This window comes from Bubalus bubalis, chromosome 24 (genome assembly GCF_019923935.1).
Source record: "Bubalus bubalis isolate 160015118507 breed Murrah chromosome 24, NDDB_SH_1, whole genome shotgun sequence".
Taxonomy (NCBI): Eukaryota; Metazoa; Chordata; class Mammalia; order Artiodactyla; family Bovidae; genus Bubalus; species Bubalus bubalis.
Window position 1 is genome coordinate 18,958,506 of NC_059180.1, and position 25,745 is coordinate 18,984,250.

General features: G+C 45.7%; 1 protein-coding gene across 1 annotated transcript in view; it reads right to left on the reverse strand.

Moving 5' to 3' along the window:
• Positions 1 to 9,240, reverse strand: part of HS3ST4 (heparan sulfate-glucosamine 3-sulfotransferase 4) — a 497,559-nt gene extending 488,319 nt beyond the window's left edge. Inside the window, exon 1 of the mRNA XM_006071180.4 lies at positions 8,510 to 9,240. Coding sequence (XP_006071242.2) covers positions 8,510 to 9,225 — 716 coding nt within the window. The 5' untranslated portion in view covers positions 9,226 to 9,240. The remainder of the gene's footprint in view (positions 1 to 8,509) is intronic.
• Positions 9,241 to 25,745: the final 16,505 nt, after the last annotated feature.

A 25,745-nucleotide genomic window follows, 5' to 3' on the forward strand; every position in this document is an offset into this window, starting at 1 on the left:
ATCCTTCCATTCCTAGAATAAATGGCACTTTGTCAGGACTTTACCCTGTAATGTAATCGCTTAATTGTCCATTTCTCCACTTGAGTTCTTTCAGATCACTGGCTATGACTGATTTATGTCTGACATATAGGTGACATTTAATACATGTTTAATGAATAAATAACTGAACTAACAAGTACACTCAACCTCCTCAAACTAACCACTTGTACCTCTTTCTGACCTAAAAAAGTGGGAGAGATCATACACCTTTCCCAGAGTGGATCTTCAGATGTTTACTGTATATGTATTAGTACAGTTCAGTTCAGCTCACTCGCTCAGTCGTGTCCAACTCTTTGCGACCCCATGAATCGCAGCACACAAGGCCTCCCTGTCCATCACCAACTCCCGGAGTTCACTCAAACTCACGTCCATAGAGTCAGTGATGCCATCCAGCCATCTCATCCTCTGTCATCCCCTTCTCCTCCTGCCCTCAATCCCTCCCAGCATCAGAGTCTTTTCCAATGAGTCAACTCTTCCCATGATGTGGCCAAAGTACTGGAGTTTCAGCTTTAGCATCATTCCTTCCAAAGAAATCCCAGGGCTGATCTCCTTCAGAATGGACTGGCTAGATCTCCTTACAGTCCAAGGGACTCTCAAGAGTCTTCTCCAACACCACAGTTCAAAAGCATCAATTCTTCAGCACTCAGCTTTCTTCACAGTGGTCCCTAATTCTTTTATCAATAGAACCCCTGAATATCTCATTCTTTATGGGGAAACTCTTCCCTATGGTTGCAATGGGAATAAGCCTCCTTCCCTACTCCCATCACCACCCCAAGCCAAAGGGGTGGCTACATCCCCCGGGCCTGAAGAGAGCACCACACAGATTGTTTGGGAATGGGCACATGATCCAATCTGGGTCAACAGCATCTCCAGCAATTTCTTACAGAAACCCTTAAGAAAAAAAGTTTTCTGAAAGAATTGAGAAACCAAAAATTGCTTGTCTAGGGTTGCTGCTTACCGTCTTGCTTAAGGTGTAGTGAGATAACCTGAGAACGAAGCAGGTACAGCAAACGTGAAAAAGACCAGAAAGAAAGAGAGACCTGGATTCAACTCTTCCTGAAGCCATTACCCCTTAGACTTTCTAAGGAATAAACCAATAATTACCCCTCTTGATTTACAATAGTTTAAGCTCAATTTCTACCACTTATAACCAAAAAAATAAGGCCTAATGCATGTGCTGATTTGTTTTCCTGCATATGTGCTTTATACATTCTTAAATAAAGGTTGAAAGTAAAAAAGTTTTTTAAAGGAAAGTGATCCTAACTAGCGTGTGTTAAAAATCAACTGCCTGCTTTTAATTAATAGCAAGATAGGCAGAAGGGCTCCCTCCGTGAATTATAATTTCAGATTGAAATTCCCAAGACAGTTATAGAAGAGCTTGTTAAACCGCAGAAACCAATAGAATCAAGAAATTACTTTAACAGGGTGGTGGTTCCATCAGTTCCAGAGATATCATCCATTATGCAAAACCAAAACCTTTAAAACTTTCTATCGTGCAACCCTAGCAATCCCTCATTCACCTGGAGTCTCACAGCTTCTCTCCTGACTCAATTTAAAAGTAAAAATGACTGGCATGATTTACAAAAATAAAAATAAATAAATCATGACGTGATGGCTGGAGAACTCCCTAGTGAAAACTGCCAAATCTCAAGACAGGGAGTTCTGCGGGGTCTGTCTGAACCATCCTGCATTCTCAAAAGCTTTCAACTCTGCTGAAAAACTGAAGACAAGCATGGCCTTGGCATCCTAAACTCCTCTGTACCTATCGGGGCCAGTGGCATCCATTTCTATCATAGATAAAAATGTCAGCCGGCCAACCCAGAGAGCCTCACCAGCTCCCTGTCCCATCCCCTTTATGGGAGAATTTTGGCTTCACTTGCCTCCTGAAATCAGACTCTTCTCCTTCAGCTCAAGTTACAACAGACTAAATTCTGGAATCTGGTTTTGATTATTCTCTGGAGAGCTACTTAAGAGATGCTTCAGGGTTGGAAATCCCTCATTCGGACATAATCTTGAAATAAAAGGCTATGTTCAAATGAAAAATGCATTACAGCATCTCTTTAGGGCCTTCTGGGCCCTAAAGGGAAGGATAAAAGGAAGGAATGGAAGGAAAATGAAGAAGAAAAGCAAAAAGAAGAAGGAAAATGGGAGAGAGAGAGGAAAGAAGGGGAAAGGAAAATATGTCATAAACTGTGTAGGGCACTTTGAATGTCATTTCATTTCATTCTCACATCATTCCCTTGGAAGGAAATACTATTGAGCCCATTCTGCAGATGAAGAAATTGAGGCTTGGTGATATTAATTCATCCAAGGTCTTACAGTGAGGATGCTGTATGACAGGTTCAGAGATACAAATACACATTCTAAAGTACACTGCTTCTAGCCGACTAGCTTCTTTCCTCCAAAGAGTCCAAGACAAGTTTGTTCTAGAACCAAAATATGTTAGTGACTGAATGGACCTTATGGAGCTTATAAAGTCTCATCATGTAAGTGGGCTTCTCTGGTGGCTCAGTGGTAAAGAATCTGCCTGCCAATGCAGGAGACACAGGAGAGGTGGGTTCAATCCCTGGGTCGGGAAGATCCTCTCGAGAAGGAAATGGAAACCTACTCTGGAATTCTTTACTGGGAAATACTATGAACAGAAGAGCCTGGTGGGCTACAATCCATGGGGGTCACAAAGAGTCAGACGCAACTGAGCATGCATGCATCATGTAAACAACAGAGAAGGAAGGAAGAAAGGAGAGGGAGGAAGAAAAGGAGGAGAAAGGAAGAAGCTATTAAGAAAATTGATATCTAATAAAATAAGTGTGTGGCAAAGAAAGACCTAGAACCCAATTTTTCTAACTCTTAAGTCTTTACTTAAGACTTAAGAGTTAGTCTTAAGTCTAACTCTTACTGTTCACAGGACTCTGTTCACAGGACCAGAATCTATTTTACTGGTGCAACTGATCACATGGATCAAATACAGGCACTCCTGATTACGCAGTGAACAACTGAGAATTTTCCCGCCCTCAAGAAAATGTTTGCTGGGAACAAAAGGGAAATGTATTTGTAATTGTCTTTTTCTGCTTCATGCTCCTGTTTATATCCAGCTTCCTTTGTTGTTGTTGTTGTTAAAATATATCTGAGAGACTTCCCTCATGCTGTTGCAAAATTGGTTAAGGGGGAAAACATCTAAATTGAAAAAGCGCACTTAAGCCACAATTCTGGCAACTGCAGAGGGTACCTAATTCTGGCAACTGCAGAGGGTACCTAATTCTGGCAACTGCAGAGGGTACTGGTATGCCAGTTACTTTCAGAAATGAGTTTAAACCAAAGGTCACTAACCAGTAGCCAGCTGGCTGTAACCAGCCCACAGATGTGTTTTGCTTGTCCCGCAGTGCTAGCCCACATGGCACTTTTAAGAAATCTCAATCTGCTGCCAACGTTAAAAACCAGGCCACTTCACATCAAAACCCAGATTTCCAGTTTCTCTTCCCAAGTGGAAGACAGGGTTCCCCTGATGCCACATTTGCAAACGGAAAAGGCGTGGCTGGAACAGAACAGCGGCTGCCCTTTTGGACAGAGCGTCTGCGGCCCAGTTTCTCCCCACCTAGTCTATTTCACTCCAGTGTATTACCCACATGAGCCCTGAAGGCATCTGATGAGTGACCCTTGATTTAAAAGGTTAAGCAGATGTAGACTGCAAAGCCCATCGTTATTAGTCTTTTCCCAAAAACATCCCCAATAAAAGCCTCCAGTTAATGTTATGGCAGCTGTGAAGGGATATTCATTGTTTTAGAATATATATTCACTTTTTATTATTTCACTTATTCCTCCCAACAACCCTGCAAGGAAGGAATTACTATCAGGTAAACTGAAGCTGAGTGATATTTAGGTCAGTTATCCAACCCAGATCATTCAACTAGTAAGTTGCAAAGCCGAGTTTTGAACCCAGTTTTACTCAGTTACAAACACTGTAGAATGCTTTGAAAAGAATACTTTGAGAAGCCATGAGGTTTGTTTCTACCTCAGAGCCTTTGCACTTGCTCTTCCCTCTGCTTGGCAACCTCTCCACTCAGGTCTTCACATGGGAGGATCTTACTCATTCACGATACTTATACCACCTCCAGAGAGTTTTTCCCTCATCACTGATAACACGTACACACACACACACACACACACACACACACACACACTCATTACTTTCTATGCCCCTGCTACTCAAAGAGAGGTCCAGAAATCAGCAGAATCAGTATCACTTTGGAAATTTGAAATTCACACTCTCAGGTCCCTCCCCTAACCTATGGAATCAGAACCTGCATGTTAACAATACCCCCAGGTGATTTGTGTGCATTTAAAGTTTAAACAGCGCTGCTCTACAGGATGGAAATAAATACAGCAGGAGTCACACATGTAATTTCAAATTTTCCAGTAGCCACATTAAAAGAGTAAGCAGAAAGACCTGTTCGTTTGCTGTCTCCCCTTCCCCACTCCCACCCCCACTAAAATGTCAGTTCCAGGAGAAGAGGTGCTTCATCTGTCTTGTTCACCCTTGTATCCCCAACACCTAAAACAGTATTGGAAACAGGGTAAGTATTATTAAATGTCTGTATCATTAAATGTATCATTGTAAGTATCATTAAATGAATGAAAGAAGGAAGCAAGGAAAAGATTTTGCTAGCACTCTACCTACCAGCCTTTGGACAACCGCGGCTTCAAATCTCAGCTCAACCCCTGAACGGCTAAGCAACTTCAAGCAAGTTGTTTTCCCCTCTGAGGGCCAACTGTAAAGCAGAAAGGCTGCTCATTTGCTCACAGCCTCATCATGCCACCTAGATGTGATTACACGTCTATAAAGCGTGAACTGCCATGATAACACATGTTCAATTCACGCCAGTGCCTTACACAGCCGTCCTTCCTTCTCTCTCTAAACACCTCATCTGAACGATGCTGTGGACTACGCTCCTCTCAGTAGCACAAGCAAAACTACTGAAGCTGCTTCCCCAGGCTATTTCCCTCCAGCCAACAGGACGTGTGTCATAACTGCTGGCAGTGGAGACATCTTGACCCCATGGAGGGTCACTTCCCATTGCCCTACGGCTGAGAGGCTTCCAAAGCCAAGAAGTCACAGTCACTGGACAGTCTGTGATCTACAAGATAGACCACGGCTCATGTCATCTCCATCACTTTGACAGTTCTGCCATGGCAGCCACTTGGCTTGCCACAAGGCCCCACCCCTTAGAGGACTGTAAGGTGTCTGCCCAGACAGTATGTATCAGCTCCTATTGAAAAGCATATTGTAGCTCTGTCCTTTTACTTTGGGGGGAGGGGGTGTTTGATCTACCCCCATTTATTAATCACTGGCCTGTGTCAATCCACCAAGTGAGGCTTGCTGTTCCATAGCTTTAACACACATCCTAATCCATCAGCCTATCTTGCCCTGCAAATCTGATGCACACGTTCTAATCTCAAACGTGTTTTTAAATCATAGTACATCCACAGCATAGGCGAAAGCAAAACCCGGATTTAGACATAACTGGAGTGACACGGAGGAAATAAAACCCGGGCTGCTTAGTTAAATGCGACAAAACTCTCGCCAGCTCTGCCAAGAGCAGCCCCAGTTTCTTCTTGCTCTCCCTCTCGCTGACATCACAACCACCAGAATCACTTGCAGAATCAGTAGGCTACTGGGAAGCACGTTGAAAAGAAAAGGAAAACAAATAATGGGGAAAGGGGATCAAAACCTTTAATTAACCTGTGAATCTCCATTCAGGCAAACAGTAGAGTAAGATTTCAGATAAAACACATACCATACTATAACCATTTAACAGGGAGGTACTATAACCATTTAAGTAGAGATGCCACTATTTAAAAGACTGGAACCAGGGAACCAGGAAGAAGGGTTTCTGTTACTGGTTTGAATCAATGCCACTGCTTCCCTTCTACAATATGGTAAGGATGCCATCCCCTCTTCGCATATGGGAGGGAGAGAGAGAGAGTGAGTGTGAGTGTGTGCTCAGCTGTGTCCAACTCTTTGCAACCCCATGGACTGTAGCCTGCCAGGCTCGGCTGTCCATGGAATTTTGCAGGCAAGAAGACTGGAGTGAGTTGCCATTTCCTCCTCCAAGAGATCTTCCCAACTCAGGGATCGAACCCACATATCCCACATTGCCAGGTGGATTCTTTACCACTGAGCCACCTGGGAAGCCCATGAAGAGAGAGGGGAGCTAAAGAGATGGAGTCAACAGAAATCCCTAAAATGCCCTCAAAGCAAGGCTGAATCTGTTAAGGCTGGAGAGCTATCCTAGGATCTGAAAGGTTTCTAGGAGTCTTCTCAACATCCAGTTTTGGGTGGAAAATGACTCCTCGATGTTAGATAGATTCTCCTGCAGTAACTGCAATCAGCTTCACTAAGTGTAATAAGGACTTACCCTGGGTGTGATGCTGGGGCAGCAGATGGAAGATACAGAGATAGCACATGGTCCTCTTAAGTGAGGATCGGGTGAATCTAGTTCCATTTGCATCTCTTAGTCCTATGGGATGCGGAGTCCCAAATACCACCCGTGATGGCTGAGGGTACCACATGTTGGAATAAGATCTTCAACAGCCATGTCCTATGAGGGAGGCAATTTACACACCTCCTTTTCCCAGCTGCAATGTAAAAGAATGTGGCATCTGTCAGCATCATCTATCTTTTTATTCAGAGAATGCTCCCGACCCTACAATGGGACCTCGTGACATGCAGTCCACATTACACCGTTCATCAACTTTATTTTAAGTCACCTGAATAAAACACCTCCTTCTCCATTTCCAGCTGCCACAGAGCAACCCAAACACATGTTGGAAAGATTTGATCTTTATTCCTCCCTCTCCCCCAAAGGGCATTTGACACTTCTCACAAGATATACAGCTTTAAAATTAGAATCGGAAAAAGCCATGGTTACCCCCTTAGAGCCACCGTTACCCCACAGCAGAAATCTGAACATTCCTACAACCAACAATTTAACAACTGAAACCTTCCCAGACATCATACCCCTTTTTTTTTTTTTATTTTGCTGTTGTTGCATTAATCATCCTAACACCTTTTTAATTATAATTGCAAACTGGAAGCCATGGCTTGTGATGTTATAAATACTGATTTTCCAGTTAAATTAGGCATTTGCTGTTTTATGTTTTGATAGAAAGGGACTGTTTGAAGCCTCCTAAAACATTGCAATTAGTTCTCTCTGTTGAAACAGACAAGACATGAACAGACACATTTGCTGTTTCAGTTTAATGTGCTGGAATGTTTATGCCTAAGTGTACTTCTCTCAAGCTTTGAAAGCATAAGGCATTTTTTAAAAGGGGGAAAAAATCAATCACAATACACACATTCTATATTTCCAAAGTTAAGTTATTTCTAAAACTTCCCCAGTCTGTAATTTAAACTTAAAAAGCACATCTCTTCTACAAGAAGGCGACCTGTCAGGAAACAATCCCTATTTTACCTACTGGCTCTGTTAAGATGATAACATCACTTTAGCTGACAAAGCCTGTGTTTCTGGTTGACAATTGCAATTAATTACTGAGATGCAACCGAGATGCAGCCAGCCATCCAGATCTGTTTTCCAGAGTGATTTAAAAAAAAAAAAAAAGGAAAGAGGGAAGGGCAGGAGAGAACGCTGGTCGATTAATTTATTTTACCTGCACTTAACTTACTACTTCTCCCTTCCCTCGCTGCTGGCAGACGGTGGGAAAGGAGGGAGATGAACAAACAACTCACTAGACACAAGCTCCAATCTGTTGCAATGAGGCACGGGTTAGAAAGGGCACAGGTGCAGGGCATGAAAACTCCTAGGGCATCAACTGTCATGTAGACACAGATGCTCCTGATGCAAAACTAACCCGGGGTTCAAGCAGCCCAAGAGGGACGGAAAGTTCTGGAGGTGGGGGGCATCTTGAGTCTTTACAAGAAAGCCCAAACTCCCAGCATCATCTTGTTAACTGTTCCCGGTTCATTCTGCTCTAAACTGAGAACAATGAAGTTGGATTCCAGCCACGTAAATGCGTTTGAGGGCGATCTTGAGAGATTCCAGGAAATCCCAAAGCCCTTTAGTCAATCCAGCTTGTCCAGCTCCATTCCTCGGCGTCCCCAACACAGAAGCGCACCGCCCCGCAAGAGCCTGGCTTAGGAAACACCCCGCGGACACGAGGGCTGGGGATTCCCAGACTCGGAACTAGGCAGATTCCGAAAACAGCTCTCTGGGCGAGTCTGAAGCAGGCAGAGCAAGGAGACCCCTCTCTCCTCGCCCTGGAATAAAGTGATCCCTGGCGAGCCTCCAGCCCTGCCCGCCTTTCCCCCCAGGCTGCCCCTCCAGGATGCGCAGAGCCCTCCGGGGCTCACGGCTCTCGGAACGCTGCCCGGATCCCCAAGGGCAGGGGGAGCGGCTGTTTCCCGCGTGGGTCTGTCCCCACGCGCCCATCCCATCCGCCGAGCCCGGGGTCCTACCTGTACCACTCCAGCCCCTTCTCGTAGTTCCTGTCGAAGAAGTGAGGCTCTACGCCCACCGCCCGCACGTCCGGGTGCACTCGGATTGCCTCCAGCAGCGCGCGGGTCCCTCCTTTCTTGACCCCGATGATCAGCGCCTGGGGGAGCTTCTTCTCGCCGTAGTCGGGGGTGCTGGCGGCGTTGCCGCTCCCGTTGGCCGCCCTCCGGCCTGCGAGCTCCTCGTCCGTGGTGCTGGACTCCGGCGCTTCTCTCTCCACCAGCGCGCTCTGCGCCGTGACCATCTCGCCGGGGGTCAGCGGGGTCCGGAGCCAGGCGTCCCGGGCGCCCCCGCTGCCGCTCGCCAGTCCCCAGCCGTCGGCCCCGGGGGCGGCGGGCTGCCTGGGGGGCTCGGGCGGCTCCCCGCGGCTCGTGTTGTCCGGCGGCGGCGGCGGCGGCGCGGGCGGCTGCGAGGGGGCGCCGAGGCGCACGGGGGGAGGCGGCAGCGAGGGTGGCGGGGGCTCGGCGGCGCCCGGCGGCTCCTGCAGCGCCAGGGGGAATTGCAGGGAGCCCGAGCCGCCCAGGAGGCTGTAGCACAGGTAGGTGACGGACAGGGACAAGGTGCACATGAAAAGCAGCTTGCGCGCCGGCGGGCCCTTAGCCGAGACGCCGGGCGGCGGCGGCGCGGCGAGAGACGGAGGCGGAGGCGGAGGCGGAGGAGGTGCGGGCCACGGGGCCATCGCGGCTCCCGGCTCGCGGCGGCGGCGGCGGCGGCGGCCCCCGGCGCTGCCCGGACATGGTTTCAGCCGCCGCCCCCGCCGCCGCCGCCGCCGCCGCCGCTGCCCAGCCGCCCCGGCTGCATGAAGCGACGCCGCTGCGCCCCCGGCCCTGGCCGCTGTCCCGCTGCGCCGGGGGGGAGCCCGGCCGCATGGCCCCCCCTCCCCGCTCTCCTCGCGGCGTCCGGGGGGCCCCCCACCACCCCCCTCAGCCTCTGGCAAGGGGACCGAGGGGGGCGCGCGGACCCGCCGGCTGCACCTGCTCCGTCTGCAGCGCCCCCGCTTCCCCGGCTCCGCCGCGGCTCCCGCTCCAGCTTCTGCCGCCGCCGCCGCGCGCTGTGGCAGCCCCGAGTTCCTTCCCCGCTGCTAACTTTCTGCCGGGAGAGCGGAGAGACGCGGAGGGGGCCGGGCGCGCGCCCCGCGCCGCCGAGGGAAGGGGGAGTGCGCCTCGCGCGCGCCTGTGGAGGGGGGCGCGGGCGCGCGGGCGTGCGCTCGGGCTGGGGCACCCGGGGAAGCGGAGATCGCGCCCCCAACCCCGCGCGCCGCACGCACTCGCTGGAGGTGTTCTCCGCCCCGCCCCGCGTGCTTCCCCTCCCCTGGGAGCCGGGGACGCCGGGTTCTCCATTCCTCTCCCGGTACTTTTGAGGGACGTAGAGCCGGACGCCCGCCGCCGGTGCTGCTCACCAGCGAGCTGGGGGACCCGAGGGCAGCGACCTCTTGCTTCCTCTTTTCCCCTGGGACTCCGAGCAAAGTCGGCCCATCCCCCGACCCGCCCTTCTCTCACCCTGGATAGCCTCTTGCCTTTAGTCCAGGAGTGGTTTCTTCATAACTGCTCTCTCATTCCAACTTCCATCTTTCCATCCTCCCCATCTTATCTTGAAGCTCCTGACGGGTGGAGCGTTGACACAAACCCCCAGGTTTCTCTACCCCTAGAGCTTTCGCGTCCTTCCCCGCCACCGGGTGACTGCGCATTCTGCTCCAAAAGATGAGGCTGTTCCCTCTCCACACCCTTAACCACAGGTACACCTGCGCCCCTTGGAGGCGTTGCCACTAAAGGAGTTAGATTTCCCTGGACTGAAATAGACTGTGACCATCATCGCTCTAAACACCTTATAAGCAGAGGCAAGTTGGATTGCAGGGTGTCTATGCATCGCTTCACTGAATTTTTTTAAGTACATTCTTTTCAGTGAAATGTCCACCCCTCACGTCCCTCTCCGGTGGAGGTAATGGTAAACATCAAAAGGCTTTGGAAGATTCAAAACTAGACTTGCTTCCCGGAGGTGGGGGAAATCGGAGTCTGCAAAGGGAAGATGAGGCAGAGTCATTAAAGGAGCAGCTCTAGCGAACTCTGAGTTCTGGGGACAGGGTTGGCTCTGCACACACCCGCGAACAGTATCTCCCAGGGGCCAGCTCTCGGGATCCCATTCACCCTGCCAGCCACAGCTGGGTGCCTGGCGGGTCTGTCTGTTTTCACCTGGCGGCTGATCTGGTTGACATCTCCGGGTTTTGTTTGATCACATAATAGGAACAACAGTTGAAAGAAAATGTATATAGTGTCTAAATATTAACCAGATACCTAGTGCCAGAGAGGGGAAGAAAATGTTAATCAAATAAGATGAAGAACGCGGACTTTTCCCTGAGTGAACAAAAGCTCACTGCTGCTCTCAGCTGGACACGAGTTTCCTTCACTACAGCTTTAGTTCAGATAAAGATTATTCCTTTATAATATATATATTTTTATGGTACACAAGAGACCTCTGAAATGCAGAGTCTGGTGTCCTGTAAATCATTCCATGTAACTACTGATGCTTTTTTCAAACACCACAGGACTGTATTACTGTAATGTTAATGGGAAGAAGCCAACTAGAGCTAGGAGAAACCACAGGCTTGATCCATCCCTCTTCCCACTGGGAGGCCCCCGCGGCAGCAAATATTGCTGCTGCTGTGCCCCCATCTCCCTTCCAAGGCCCAGATACCAGCCTCCAAAGGGATGCTCAGCATGTGGTCCAGGGCCGCCCTGTAATGCACGTTCCCAAACTTTTACATCTGCGGTCAGCAATCCAAATGAACCTGCTAGGCATCTAGTTTCACTAAATATGTGCTTTCTCGTTCGGAAAGGTTTTGATAAAAGGATGTTAAAATTTAACTCAGAGGTATCACACTGGTGACCAACAAAGCTGAATGTGGCTCGCACAGTGAGGTGAAGAAATTTCAACTAGCTGCAATATTTAAGCGTAAAGGGCCTTCCACCCCCCAACATCTGGACATGTGGTTTCTGTTGAAATAGCAGATTCAGCAGTTTTGGGCCCCTTAGCCAGAGCTGAGAATCCCTCTATAGGAGGGGCATGGATGCCCTCTTCTTCATGAGGCACCCAGACTGCCACTCTACATTTATGTTACTTGCCTGGATGACGCTAATGAGAAAATTTCCTGGGATCCCTTTTCCCTCTTGTCCCCAAAGACTCTTGGAGGAAGAGAGCGCCACTAGTCAGACGATAGGTCCCCCAGTGGATGGGAGGAGCTGATTTGGGGGACAGAGGAGGTTTGTAGGTTTCTCACTTAGGCAGCTGTCTATTTTTTTTTCTAGTCTTGATCCAGCTTTTCTGGGAGTGAGTTCTTGAAAACCCTGCGATAAAAAGCAGAAGCTATCTACATAGGGAGAACTCAGCCTTCATTCAGCAATTCCCAGTAGATCTGGAGACCAGATAGAATTTTTTTTTTTTTTTTTTTTGCTGTTTCCACTGCCAACACCCATGCTCATTCAGGCCTATCCAACTGTTTGCAATATTCCTCCAACTGCTCTCCAGGCCTCCTGTGAGCCTCAGGAGCCTGTTTCTATCCATCTTAGGCAACAGTGTTTCTGAGACAGAGCTCTGCAGATGCTCTGTGACTCAGAACCCCTCTTCTCACTCCCAGACTAATAAGTTCCAACCTCTTAACCTTTGCACTCAGAGTGCCCTTCCACCTTTTACATATCTCACATTCATTGCCAAACCAAACAGCACCTACCATTCAGACATGCACACTGAATCCTTGTTTCATCTCTATGTGACCAGACAATAGAGTTAAAGCTGTCATTTGCTAGCTAAGTGACTCTCGGACAGGTCATTTCACCTCCATGAGCCCCTTTTTCTGCATATATAAATTATGGACAATTAGACTCACTCCAAATGGTTTTAATAGAGAATCAAACTGACTTACAGAGCATATGCAAAAATACCTGGCTCCCAGCCTGCATGTAGTAACTACCAATGATCATTTGGATAGAAATATTGGCTCATCCATGTCAGGCTTCTTTTCCTATTAAAACCTCATTCTCAAAAAATGTGTGTACCTTTTCTTTTTTTATTTTTATTTTAAATTAGGAGCATAGTTGATTAACAATGTTGTGTTAGTTTCAGATGTACAGCAAAGTGATTTAGTTATACATATACATCTATCTATAGGCCTCCCTGGTGGCTCAGATGGTAAAGAGTCTGCCCGCAATGCGGGAGACCCAGGTTCAATCCCTGGGTTGGGACAATCCCCTGGAGAAGGAAATGGCAACCCACTCCAGTATTCTTGCCTGGGAAATCCTATGGACAGAGGAGCTGACAAGACTATAGTCCATGGGGTCGCAAAGAGTCAGACATGACTAAGAGACTTCACTTTATTCTTTTTCAAAAAGTTTCCCATTTAGGTTATTACAAAGTATTAAGCAGAGTTTCCTGTTCTATATAGTAAGTCCTTGTTGGTTATCTATTTTAAATATGGCAGTGTGTACATGTCAATCCTAAACTCCCAATCTATGCCCCGTCACCCTTCCCCTCAGTAACCATAAATATGTTTTCTAAGTCTGTGAGTCTGTTTCTGTTTTGTAAATAAGTTCATTTATATCATTTTTTAGATTCTGCGTATAAGCAATATCATATGATATTTATCTTTCTCTGTGACTTAACTTCATTTAGAATGACAATCTCTAGGCCCACTCCAGTATTCTTGCCTGGAGGATCCCAGGGACGGGGGAGCCTGGTGGGCTGCCGTCTATGGGGTCGCACAGAATCGGACATGACTGAAGCGACTTTGCAGCAGCAGCAGCAGGCCCATCCATGTTGCTGTAAATGGCATTCCATTCTTTTTAATGGCTGAGTGATATTCTATTGTATAAATGTACCACATTTTCTTGATCCATTCATCTCTTAGACATTTAGGTGGCTTCCTTGTCTTGGGCTTCCCTGGTGGCTCAGCTGGTAAAGAATCCACCTGCAATGTGGGAGGCCTGACTTTGATCCCTGGGTTGGGAAGATCCCCTGGAGAAGGGAAAGGCTACCCACTACACTATTTTTGCTGGAGAATTCTATGGACTGTATAGTCGATGGGGTCGCAAAGAGTTGAACATGACTGAGCAACTTTCACTTGTCTTGGCTATTGTAAACATTACTGCAGAGAACACTGGTATGCATGTATCCTTTCAAATCACGTTTTTCTCTGTGTGTACACCCTTCCTTCAAATTCAGCCGAATGTGTGAGCTGAAGTTCACTTTCTTAAGCTGATCAGCTGCATTGATAATGCCAAATCCAGTGCTTTTGATAGTTTTTTGGGCTTTTATAAGCAATAGAAACTAACTCTGGCCAACTTTGGTTTGGTTTGTTTTTAAAAAAATAAAAGAAAAAGAAATTGACCAGAAGGATCTATAACTCACTGAGGGAGTTTTTAAACATCAACAACAAACAAAATGCAACAGTCAGCTCTGAAAAGACAATAAATGGAGTGGATAAGAGTATGGTGCCATCACTTCCATTTATCAACTATTGGTTCTCTGTGGGCCCCAGGAGGGGTGTGTTTTCTCAGCCTCTTGAAGTCAGGTGTGACTCTGTGCCACGTTGGCTAATGAAACAAGAGGAAGTGACACAGCCTTTTCAGGGAGAAGCTTTGGCAGCCAGTGGGAGATTTCCAGGTGGGAGTGATTTTCCTGCCTGGCAATTGTGCAAGAAGGGGCTTGAGGCCCTCTTTGCCACCATCTACTCAGTCTTCCACACTGAGCAAAGACAGTAAAGATCCAGCCCCTGATCTCTTGTTCCTCAATCACTAAGTCGTGTCCTGCTCTTTGCAACCCCATGGACTACAGCACTCCAGACTCCCTTTGTCCTTCAGTATCTCCCGGAGTTTGCTCACATTCCTGTCTATTGAGTCAGTGTGTATCTAACCATCTCCTCCTCTGCCACCCCGTCATCCTTTTGCCTTCAATCTTTCCCAGCATCAGGGTTTTTTCCAAAGAGTCAGCTCTTCGCATCACATGGTCAAAGTATTGGAGATTCATCATCAGTCCTTCCAATGAATATTCAAGGTTGATTTTCTTTAGGTTTGACTGGCTTGATCTCCTTGCAGTCCAAGGGACTCACAAGAGTCTTCTCTAGCACCACAATTCAAAAGCATCAATTCTTCAGCACTCAGCCTTCTTTATTGTCCAACTCTCACATCCATATGTGACTACTGGAAAAACCATAGCATGATCACTTGTAGCATGAATGGAATATAAACCTTGCCTGTTTTCAGCTCCTGGGACATGGGGGTTGGTTGTGAATACAATACAGCCTGGACTATCTGACTGATGAAAACATACATATTATGAATATTCTCTGCTGTTGACCAAAATGACTTCCACAAGCCAATATTAAAATTCCCTTAGAGGTGGATGAGTGACAAATTAGAAGTCTGTACTGTCCAGCGGTGTAAACAAAAGCTTTACTTCATATATAGAAAATGTATTTCCCCGTTTTGCCTTTTACCTGTCAACAGAGAGGATACCTATAGAAATCCAGAGGTAAAGCTCCAGTCAAAAGCAACATAGTGCCAAAAAGGAGCGTTATATTCTTGTAAAAAAAAAGCAAAAGATTAAAAAATCATAATAATGGTTACAAATTTATAGGACCTTGCATTGAAAAGGATCTCCCATGGAAAATCAGGAAATACTTAGAGTTGAAAGTGTTACATGACAAAATCTGGTGGATGGAATTCAGCAATACTTATAAGAAAGATTATATCTTCAATATACTTATCCAAAAAGAAGAAAGATTAAAAGGAAATGAGCTACGTGTTCAACTCAAGAAGCCAGAAGAAGAGCAAGAGAGTCAAATAAGGAAGAACTGAAATAATAAATTTATTGCTGTGGTTTGAATTGTGTTACCCCCAAATTTATATGTTGTAGCCCTAACCCTCAGTGTGGCTATATCCAGAGACAAGGTCTTTAGAAAGTAAGGTTTAAACACGGTCATACTGGTAGAACCCCAATTGGATAGGATTGTGTGGCTTCGCAGGTGGTACTGGTGGTAAGGAACCCGTTTGCCAGTGCAGGAGAGTTGAGAGATGCAGGTTCGATCCCAGGGTCGGGAAGATCCCCTGGAGGAGGGCGTGGCAACCCGCTCCAGTATCCTTGCCTGGAGAATCCCATGGACAGAGGAGCCTGGCGTATTACAGTCCATGGGGTTGCAAAGAGTCGGACACGACTGAAGAAGCGACTTAGCATGCGTGCATGTGGCCTCATAAGAAGTCAAAGCCATACCTCTCAGTTTCTTCACACACATGCAAACTCCCCACCATCTGAGGACACAAGAAGAAGGAGACCTTCTGCAAGCCAGGAAGAGAGTCCTCACTAGAACCTGATGGTGCCGGCACCCAGATCTCAGACTTCTAGCCCCCAGAACTGTAAGAAAATACATTTCTGTTAAGTTACCTGCTCTGTGGTACTTTATTGTGTTAACCCAGGCTAAGACTTTATGGTTTGTAAATAGGTCCTTGTACCAGTTCCAGTGCGTGTAAGTTTTTCTGAGGGGGAGAGGCGTGGGGGGCAGTCTTCACATCAACAGGAAATTCTTGTGACACCAGCTGGGTGCCCTGTAACTCAACTAATTCTGACACCATCTGGCTGGAGATGCCTTCAGATTCCACAGATGAAGGGCTTAGCCCCACAAGACCTACCGCACTGCAGATGCCAATACAAATTCAGGTTGTTCAGTGCTTCTGACCCACTGGCTATAAGTCAGAGGTTCCCAAAGACCCCTCCTCAGGTTCGATTAATTTGTTAGAAGCATTAGTCGCTCAGTCTTGTCTGACTCTTTGGGACCCCATGGACTGTAGGCCACCAGTCTCCTCTGTCCATGGGATTCTCCAGGCAAGAATACTGGAGTGGGGTTGCCATTCCCTTCTCCAGGGGATCTTCCCAACCTAGGGATCGAACCCAGATCTCCTGCATTGCCGGCAGATGCTTTGCCATCTGAGTCACCAGGGAAGCCTAGTTTGCTAGAAAGGCTCACAGAACTCAGACAAACATTTTACTGACTAGGTTACCAGTTTATTAGGATACAATCCTACAGTCAGGAACAGCCAAGTGAAGAGATGCTCAGGGCAAGGCCAGGGGCAAGAGCACCGAGCTTCCCTGCTCTCTGAGTGTTCCATTCTTCCCAGGTTCACCAACCTAGAAGCTCTCCAGACCTGCCTTTTTGAGTTTTTATGGAGGCTTATGGACCGAGGATCCTGGAAGGCCACAGTCCACAGGGTCACAAAGAGTTGGACACAACTTAGCAGCTAAGCAGCCGCAGTGCTTTACAGTCTGGACTGATTAAGTCATTGGCCATTGGGGATTGATTCAGCCTCCAGTTCCTCTCCCCGCCAGGAGGCTGGAAGGGTTGGGGGGGTGGGGCAGGGACTGAAAGTTACAAGGCTCTGTGCATGTGGTTTGTTTCCCTGGCAACCAGGCTCCATCCTTAGGCTACCTATGGCCTTTCCAAAAGTCACCTCACTAACGCAACAAATGGCAGCTTTATTGCTTGATATTGTCATGAAGATTCCCAGGATTTTAGGAACTCTGTGTCTGGAACCAGGGTGGGAATTAAATACATTTTTTAAAGATTTTTTTGATGTGGACCTTTTTAAAAAATCTTTATTTGAATTTGTTACAGTATTGCTTCCATTTTGGTTTTTTGACCAAAAGGTATGTAGGTTCTTATCTCCCCAACCAAGGTTTGAACCCGAACCACCCACATTAGAAGGTGAAGTATCAACCACTGAACCACCAGGGAAGTCCCTTATATTTCTTTTATGACTCACAGTATCTCGGTCCATCCCCTGGTTTTCTAATGAGGATCTCTTCTAGCTAAACAGTCATAAAGGTAAAAAAATATGGACACATTACTAGAATCCCACTCTGTCATTAAGAACTGTCATCAAATGGTATGAAAAAGCCTCCCAGGACCGGCCCACTCAGGTTTTCAGGCTTCCTTTCGATCTTACCGCGTTCCATCGCGTCCCAAAAGCACAAATCGTGTGGGCAATATATGGCTTCAGCCTTTCAGGCATCTGGTATCATCAGGCTAAGAGACCATAGCATCTCTTGCCCTCAGCCACTGGAGGTGTTAATGTAATACTAGATTTCCTTCATTGTATAGCCTACCCCCTCATTCTCTTTCCCTCAGCTACTTTTTTTTCCTTTTATTTTTCCATTTTTACCCAAACTTTTCCACCTTTGGAAGGGACTGTAGTTTCAGCCACTGCTCTGGTCTGGATTGAAGGCAGCAATACTGGTCCAGCAAATGCCTCTCTTTCAGTTCCACTTCTGTTCAGATAAGTGATACTTATACAGGCGCAGAGCTCGCAGGCTGTCTTTCTCCCCAGACAGTATAGCTACATGCCTGTATGCTAACTCACTTCAGTCATGTCTGACTCTTTGCAACCTGCCAGGCTCCTCTGTACATGGGCTTCTCCAGGCAAGAAAACTGGAGTGGGTTGCCATGCCCTCCTGCAGGGGATCTTCCCAACTCAGGGATGGAACCCTCATCTCATGTCTCCTGCATTAGCTGGTGGGTTTTTGCCACTAGTGCCACCTTGGAAGCCCTAGTATAGCTATGCTGCTGCTGCTGCTAAGTCGCTTCAGTCGTGTCCGACTCTGTGCGACCCCATAGATGGCAGCCCACCAGGCTCCCCCTTCCCTGGGATTCTCCAGGCAAGAACACTGGAGTGGGTTGCCATTTCCTCCTCCAATGCATGAAAGTGAAAAGTGAAAGTGAAGTCGCTCAGTCATGTCGGACTCTTCGCCACCCCATGGACTGCAGCCCACCACCTCCTCCGTCCATGGGATTTTCAAGGCAAGAGTACTGGAGTGGGTTGCCAATGCCTTCTACTTACTATTAATTTCAATTTTGCTGGGTGGGGTGAAGGCACAGCCTGCCTTATCAGGCCCTTAGAAATTCTGTCTGACATAAGGTTAAAAATATAGTCACAGTTTTTTGCTTATGAATCATCGCTACTTCTCACCCCTGTCATTGTAGCCCTTGTCCTCTGACCACTGCATCTAGTAAGCAGCCAGGAAAGTTCAGAAGACATAGGGAAGAAAAAGAGAGGTATAGCCATAATGATCAGTGTTCTCCCTGGAGTCATACTGAGGTAGGAGATAGATGGGCCGCTGGGCTAGACAGCTGATGTTTGCCAAGTGGAGTAAAATTGAAGTTTTGTTCTCACCCAGACACATCTAGGAAACTCCTAGGATTAGCTTTAGTGGTAGAAGCTGAGATTTGCTAAAGTAAAGAGATAAGATGACCACTCTTGAGGTCAAAGAAGACTTCCCTGTCTGTCTATACACAGGAAGGCTCGTCAGGGATCAAAAGGGCAGGGGTACCACCCCATAATAAGTGTGGACATACACCCATAGGCCTCTGCAGCAGGATCCATCTTAGCAAAAAGTTGTGCATATATCATGGGAAGGGTCGAAGGACAAGTCAGGTGTGAGGAAACAAACAAGATAATTGGCCAAAGGTAAACAAAGACCCAGAAGGACTGTCCTGTATCAGTGATTTGTGACTGAGTGAAACTTGTGCAGTCGTGTCCGACTCTTTGCAACCCCATGGACAGTAGCCCACCAAGCTCCTCCTGTCCATGGACTTCTTCAGGCAAGAATACTGGAGTGGGTTGCCATTTCCTTCTCCAGCGGATCAAACCCGGGTCTCCTCCATTGTAGGCAGATTCTTTACCATCGGAGGCACCAGGGAAGCCCATATAAATGATTTAAGTCATACCTCATCCCTTTACTGTACTTCCCCATTCCAGAGGCCTGCACTCCTCTCCAGGTGGATATTTCTGCTTGGCTTCAGACTTACTGCACTCCTCCTCATTAGAGAGGATGCCCATACCCTTTCTCTCTGGGTGTGTATTTCTGCCCAGCAATACATTGTTTTTCTGTGTCCTCTCCTGTACTTCATGTTGTGTATCTCCAAGATCAATACCAGCGTCCTTCCCCACCCCTTCTTCCCCAGATCCAGCAGAATAACCAAGAACTCCATCCATGGGGACATGCGTTTAGCCCCATGCATGTTCATGTTGAGTCTGAGCACACTCTTGTGAAGAAGGTGTTTATTTTTATAAACTTTCTATTGGTTTTCCCTGGTGGCTCAGTGGTAAAGAATCTGCCTGCAATTCAGGAGACCCAGATTCAATCCCTGGTTCTGGAAGATCCCCCGGAGAAGGGAATGGCAACCCACTCCAGTACTCTTCCCTGGAGAAGTCCAAGAACAGAGGAGCCTGGCAGGGGTTGCAAGGAGTCAGACACAACTGAGAAACAACTTTCACTTTCATTGCCTAGTTGCTATTTCTTACTGATTAAAATGATAAATCATCTTAATAAATAATTTTAATCACTGATAAAAGCCTCTAATGTAGTAAGGATATCAGATTTTTCATCTTTCATACATTTTCAATTATTAAATTATCAGTTTGCCTTTATCAGTAAATTGCTTTTTAGCGTTTTTAATTATTTAAGTTTTTCATTTTTAGATGCACAATCTCTCTGTTATTTCCTTTGTAGTTTCTACCTTTGGTGGAAAACCATGTCCCCAACATATGCAAATGTACATTTTCTTCTAGTACATTTTTTGGTTTATTTTCTACATTTAAATGTTTAAACCATCTGAAATTTATTGAAGTCTTACATGAGGATCTAACTTTATTTTTTTCTTCACTTTCCTCAGTTCAATTCAGTTCAGTCGCTCAATCGTGTCTGACTCTTTGCCACCCCATGAATTGCAGCACGCCAGGCCTCCCTGTCCATCACAAACTCCCGGAGTTCACTCAGACTCAAGTCCATCAAGTCAGTGATGCCATCCAGCCATCTCATCCTCTGGCGTCCCCTTCTCCTCCTGCCCCCAATCCCTCCCAGCATCAGAGTCTTTTCAAATGAGTCAACTCTTCGCATGAGGTGGCCAAAGTACTGGAGTTTCAGCTTTAGCATAATTCCCTCCGAAGAAATCCCAGGGCTGATCTCCATCAGAATGGACTGGTTGGATCTCCTTGCAGTCCAAGGGACTCTCAAGAGTCTTCTCCAACACCACAGTTCAAAGGCATCAATTCTTCGGCACTCAGCCTTCACAGTCCAACTCTCACATCCATACATGACCACAGGAAAAACCATAGCCTTGACTAGACAGATCTTTGTTGGCAAAGTAATGTCTCTGCTTTTGAATATGCTATCTAGGTTGGTCATAATTTTCCTTCCAAGGAGTAAGCATCTTTTAATTTCATGGCTGCAGTCACCATCTGTAGTGATTTTGGAGCCCAAAAAAATAAAGTCTGACACTCTTTCCACTGTTTCCCCATCTATTTCCCATGAAGTGATGGGACTGGATGCCATGATCTTAGTTTTCTGAATGTTGAGCTTTAAGCCAACTTTTTCACTCTCCACTTTCACTTTCATCAAGAGGCTTTTGAGTTCCTCTTCACTTTCTGCAATAAGGGTGGTGTCATCTGCATATCTGAGGTTATTGAGATTTCTCCCAGCAATCTTGATTCCAGCTTGTGTTTCTTCCAGTCCAGCGTTTCTCATGATGTACTCTGCATATAAGTTAAATAAGCAGGGTGACAATATACAGCCTTGACATAATCCTTTTCCTATTTGGAAACAGTCTGTTGTTCCATGTCCAGTTCTAACTCTTGCTTCCTGACCTGCATACAGATTTCTCAAGAGGTAGATCAGGTGGTCTGGTATTCCCATCTCTTGAAGAATTTTACACAGTTTATTGTGATCCACACAGTCAAAGGCTTTGGCATAGTCAATAACGCAGAAATAGATGTTTTTCTGGAACTCTCTTGCTTTTTCCATGATCCAGAGGATGTTGGCAATTTGATCTCTGGTTCCTCTGCCTTTTCTAAAGCCAGCTTGAACATCAGGAAGTTCACGGTTCACGTATTGCTGAAGCCTGGCTTGGAGAATTTTGAGCATTACTTTACTAGCGTGTGAGATGAGTGCAATTGTGCGGTAGTTTGAGCATTCTTTGGCATTGCCTTTCTTTGGGATTCGAATGAAAACTGACCTTTTCCAGTCCTGTGGCCACTGCTAAGTGTTCCAACTTTGCTGGCATATTGAGTGCAGCACTTTCACAGCATCATCTTTCAGGATTTGAAATAGCTCCACTGGAATTCCATCACCTCCACTAGCTTTGTTCATGGTGATGCTTTCTAAGGCCCATTGGACTTCACATTCCAGGATGTCTGGCTCTAAGTCAGTGATCACACCATTGTGATTATCTGGGTCAAGAAGATCTTTTTTGTACAGTTCTTCTGTGTATTCTTGCCACCTCTTCTTAATATCTTCTGCTTCTGTTAGGTCCATACCATTTCTGTCCTTTATCGAGCCCATCTTTGCATGAAATGTTCCCTTTGTATCTCTAATTTTCTTGAAGAAATCTCTAGTCTTCCCCATTCTGTTGTTTTCCTCTATTTCTTTGCACTGATCACTGAGGAAGGCTTTCTTATCTCTTCTTGCCATTCTTTGGAACTCTGCATTCAGATGTTTATATCTTTCCTTTTCTCCTTTGCTTTTTGCTTCTCTTCTTTTCACAGCTATTTGTAAGGCCTCCCCAGACAGCCATTTTGCTTTTTTGCATTTCTTTTCCATGGGGATGGTCTTGATCCCTGTCTCCTGTACAATGTCACGAACCTCATTCCATAGTTCATCAGGCACTCTATCTATCAGATCTAGGCCCTTAAATCTATTTCTCACTTCCACTGTATAATCATAAGGGATTTGATTTAGGTCATACCTGAATGGTCTAGTGGTTTTCCCTACTTTCTTCAATTTCAGTCTGAATTTGGCAATAAGGAGTTCATGGTCTGAGCCACAGTCAGCTCCTGGTCTTGTTTTTGTTGACTGTATAGAGCTTCTCCATCTTTGGCTGCAAAGAACATAATCAATCTGATTTCAGTGTTGACCATCTGGTGAGGCATGTATAGAGTCTTCTCTTGTGTTGTTGAAAGAGGGTATTTGCTATGACCAGTGCATTTTCTTGGCAAAACTCTATTAGTCTTTGCCCTGCTTCATTCTGTATTCCAAGGCCAAATTTGCCTGTTACTCCAGGTGTTTCTTGACTTCCTACTTTTGCATTCCAGTCACCTATAATGAAAAGGACATCTTTCTTGGGTGTTAGTTCTAAAAGGTCTTGTAGGTCTTCATAGAACCGTTCAACTTCAGCTTCTTCAGCGTTACTGGCTGGGGTTAGACTTGGATTACTGTGATATTGAATGGTTTGCCTTGGAAACGAACAGAGATCATTCTGTCGTTTTTGAGAGTGCATCCAAGTACTGCGTTTCGGACTCTTTTGTTGACTGTGATGGCTACTCCATTTCTTCTGAGGGATTCCTGCCTGCAGTAGTAGATATAATGGTCATCTGTGTTAAATTCACCCATTCCAGTCCATTTGAGTTCGCTGATTCCTAGAATGTCGACGTTCACTCTTGCCATCTCTTGTTTGACCACTTTCCTAGCACTAGCTATTTCCCAACAATTTGAAATGCCAATGTCACATAATAAACCCAGAATGTTGGAGTTTTCTCATCCAGAAATGTAGAAAGCAAATCTCCATTCAATCTTCATTTTTATCTCTTATTGGACATCTGTAACTTTATTGACATAAACTCTACACAAATCTTTGGGTGAGTGTTTTGACAGCTAATTCTGCTTTGTTCAGTTTTATAGTTTCTTGCTCTCCTTTTGTTTCATTCATTTACTCATTCTTTCAGTTGTCATTTTGAAAAGACTAACAGTCTGGGTCCTGGATTAGACCTGGAGGATAAAATAGTGAAGCAGAAAGCAGTGTCCCTGTTTTCATGAAGGCAGAAATAATTACACAAGCAAGTTTAATAAAGTTATGCATTTAAAAGAGAAAAAACACAAGATATTATGGAACACATTGTTGGAGATTCCTAATTAGTATATGGGCTTCCTTGGTGGCTCAGCAGTAAAACATTGACCTGGAATGCAGGAGATGTGGGTTCAACCCCTGGGTCAGGGAGATCCCCTGGAGAAGGAAATGGCAACTCACTCCAGTATTCTTGCCTAGGAAATCCCATGGAGATGGAGAAGCCTGGTGGGCTAGAGTCCATGGGGTCACAAAAGAGTCGGATGCAACTTAGCGACTAAACCACAACAACTAGTATATAGGCAACAGGGAGCCTTCAAAGAAGAAATGACATTTAAGTTCAAGTATAAGGGAAAATTGAATTAAGCCAGGTAAAACAAGTTTATTTTTAGCATATGCAGCACCTCACCCACTTCATTCATTATACATACACTTAGCAAACTAAATTGAAGGTAACTTCCCTAAGAGAAAGGAAGTTTTTCCCCTTATCTGCCAAAAACCTACAGCAAACATTATAATGAGATATGACAAAATATTAGAGCTGAGCCTTTAACGACAGGAATAAGACAAGTATGCCTGACGTCACAGATCCTATTCAACCTTAAATTGGGGTTCTAAGTGAATGCAGTAAGACAAGAAAGAATAATTAAAAAAACACAAGAGGTGGGAAACCAAAAACAAATGATCATTATTTGCATACTATGTGTTCATTAGCCAAAAAAAAAAAAAAAAAAAACTATATGGAAATCTACAAACGGAAGACTTTGGCAAGATTGCTGAATAAAATTCAAAATACAAAGAGTAATAGCATTCTGATATATAATCTGGATACAATTAGAAAATAAAATTTTAAGAGAAGATAGCTTCCTTGGTAGCTCACCTGCTAAAGAATCTGCCTGGAACGCAGGAGACCCCAGTTCGATTCCTGAGTCAGGAAGATCCCCGAGGAAGGGATAGGCTAGCATTCTTGGGCTTCCCTGGTGGTTCAGATGGTAAAGAATCTGCCCACAATGCTGGAGACTTGGGTTCAATCCCCTGGTTGGAAAGATCCCCTGAAGAAGGGAAAGTCTACCCGCTCCAGTATTCTTGCCTGAAGAATTCTATGGACAGAGGAGCCTGGCAGGCTACAACTATGGGGTTGCAAAGAATTGGACATGACTGAAAGACTTACACTCACTCACTATTCATAACCACAATAAAAATACATTTAGTACTTAGAAATAAACCTGATAAAAGGCAAGCAAGTCCTTTATAGAGAAAATTATACAGCTATTCAGAAGGGCATTGTATTAGTCTCCTGCATGCATGCTCAGTCCCTCAGTCATGTCCGACTCTTTGCAACCCCATGGACTGTAGCCCACCAGGTTCCTCTGACAATGAGATTTTCCAGGAAATAGTACTGAAGTGGGTTGCCATTCCCTTCTCCAGGGGGTCTTCCTGAATCAGGGATCTCCTGCATCTCCCGCATTGGCAGGTGGATTCTTTACCACTGAGCCACCTGGGAAGGAAGCCCTCTTAGTTTCCTAGGGCTTCCATAACAAAGTACTACAAGCTATGTGTCTTAAGATGCAGTTTATTCTCTCACAGTTCTGGAGCCTGGAAGTCTGAAATCAACTTGTCAGCAGGGCCATGCTCCCTCTGAGACTCTCACCAGAATCCTTCCTTGCTGCTTCTTTGCATCTGGTGGTGACCATCCACCCTTGGCCGTCCTTGGCTTGCAGCTACATCACTCTGATCTCTGCCTCTGTTGCCACATGGTCTTCTTCCTGTGTGTCTCTGTCTTCATATGGCACTTTCCTCTTCTTACAGGGACACGAGTCATGCTTAGGGCCCACCCTGATAACTTCCATTTAACTTACTTAAATCTACAAAAGTCTTATTTCCAAATAAGTTCCCATTCTCAGGTACCAAAGGGTAGAACTTCAAAATATCTTTGGGGGAGATACAATTTAAGTTACAACAGGCATAGACATGTGTGCATAAACAAACCTACACATTTCATTTGTTCATTTACCATATTTATAAATGAAAAATGCAGCACTGTAAAGATAAAATTTCTTACCATTAGTCAATAAATTCCAAGTATTTTCAAGCAAAATCCCAATAGGATCACGTGTAGACATGGATTTTGTATATCTTAATAAGTTATTTCTAAGTTTCACATGGAGTTATGGAATCAAAATGACATAAACTTTGCTCTTTGAGCAAAGAAAAGAAAATGTGGAATCTGAAAAACTAGTCTCCCTTTAAGAAATAAATTTAAAGAAAAATGTTATTGGAGTATAGTTGCTTTACAATGGTGTGTTCATTTCTCCTGTACAGCAAAG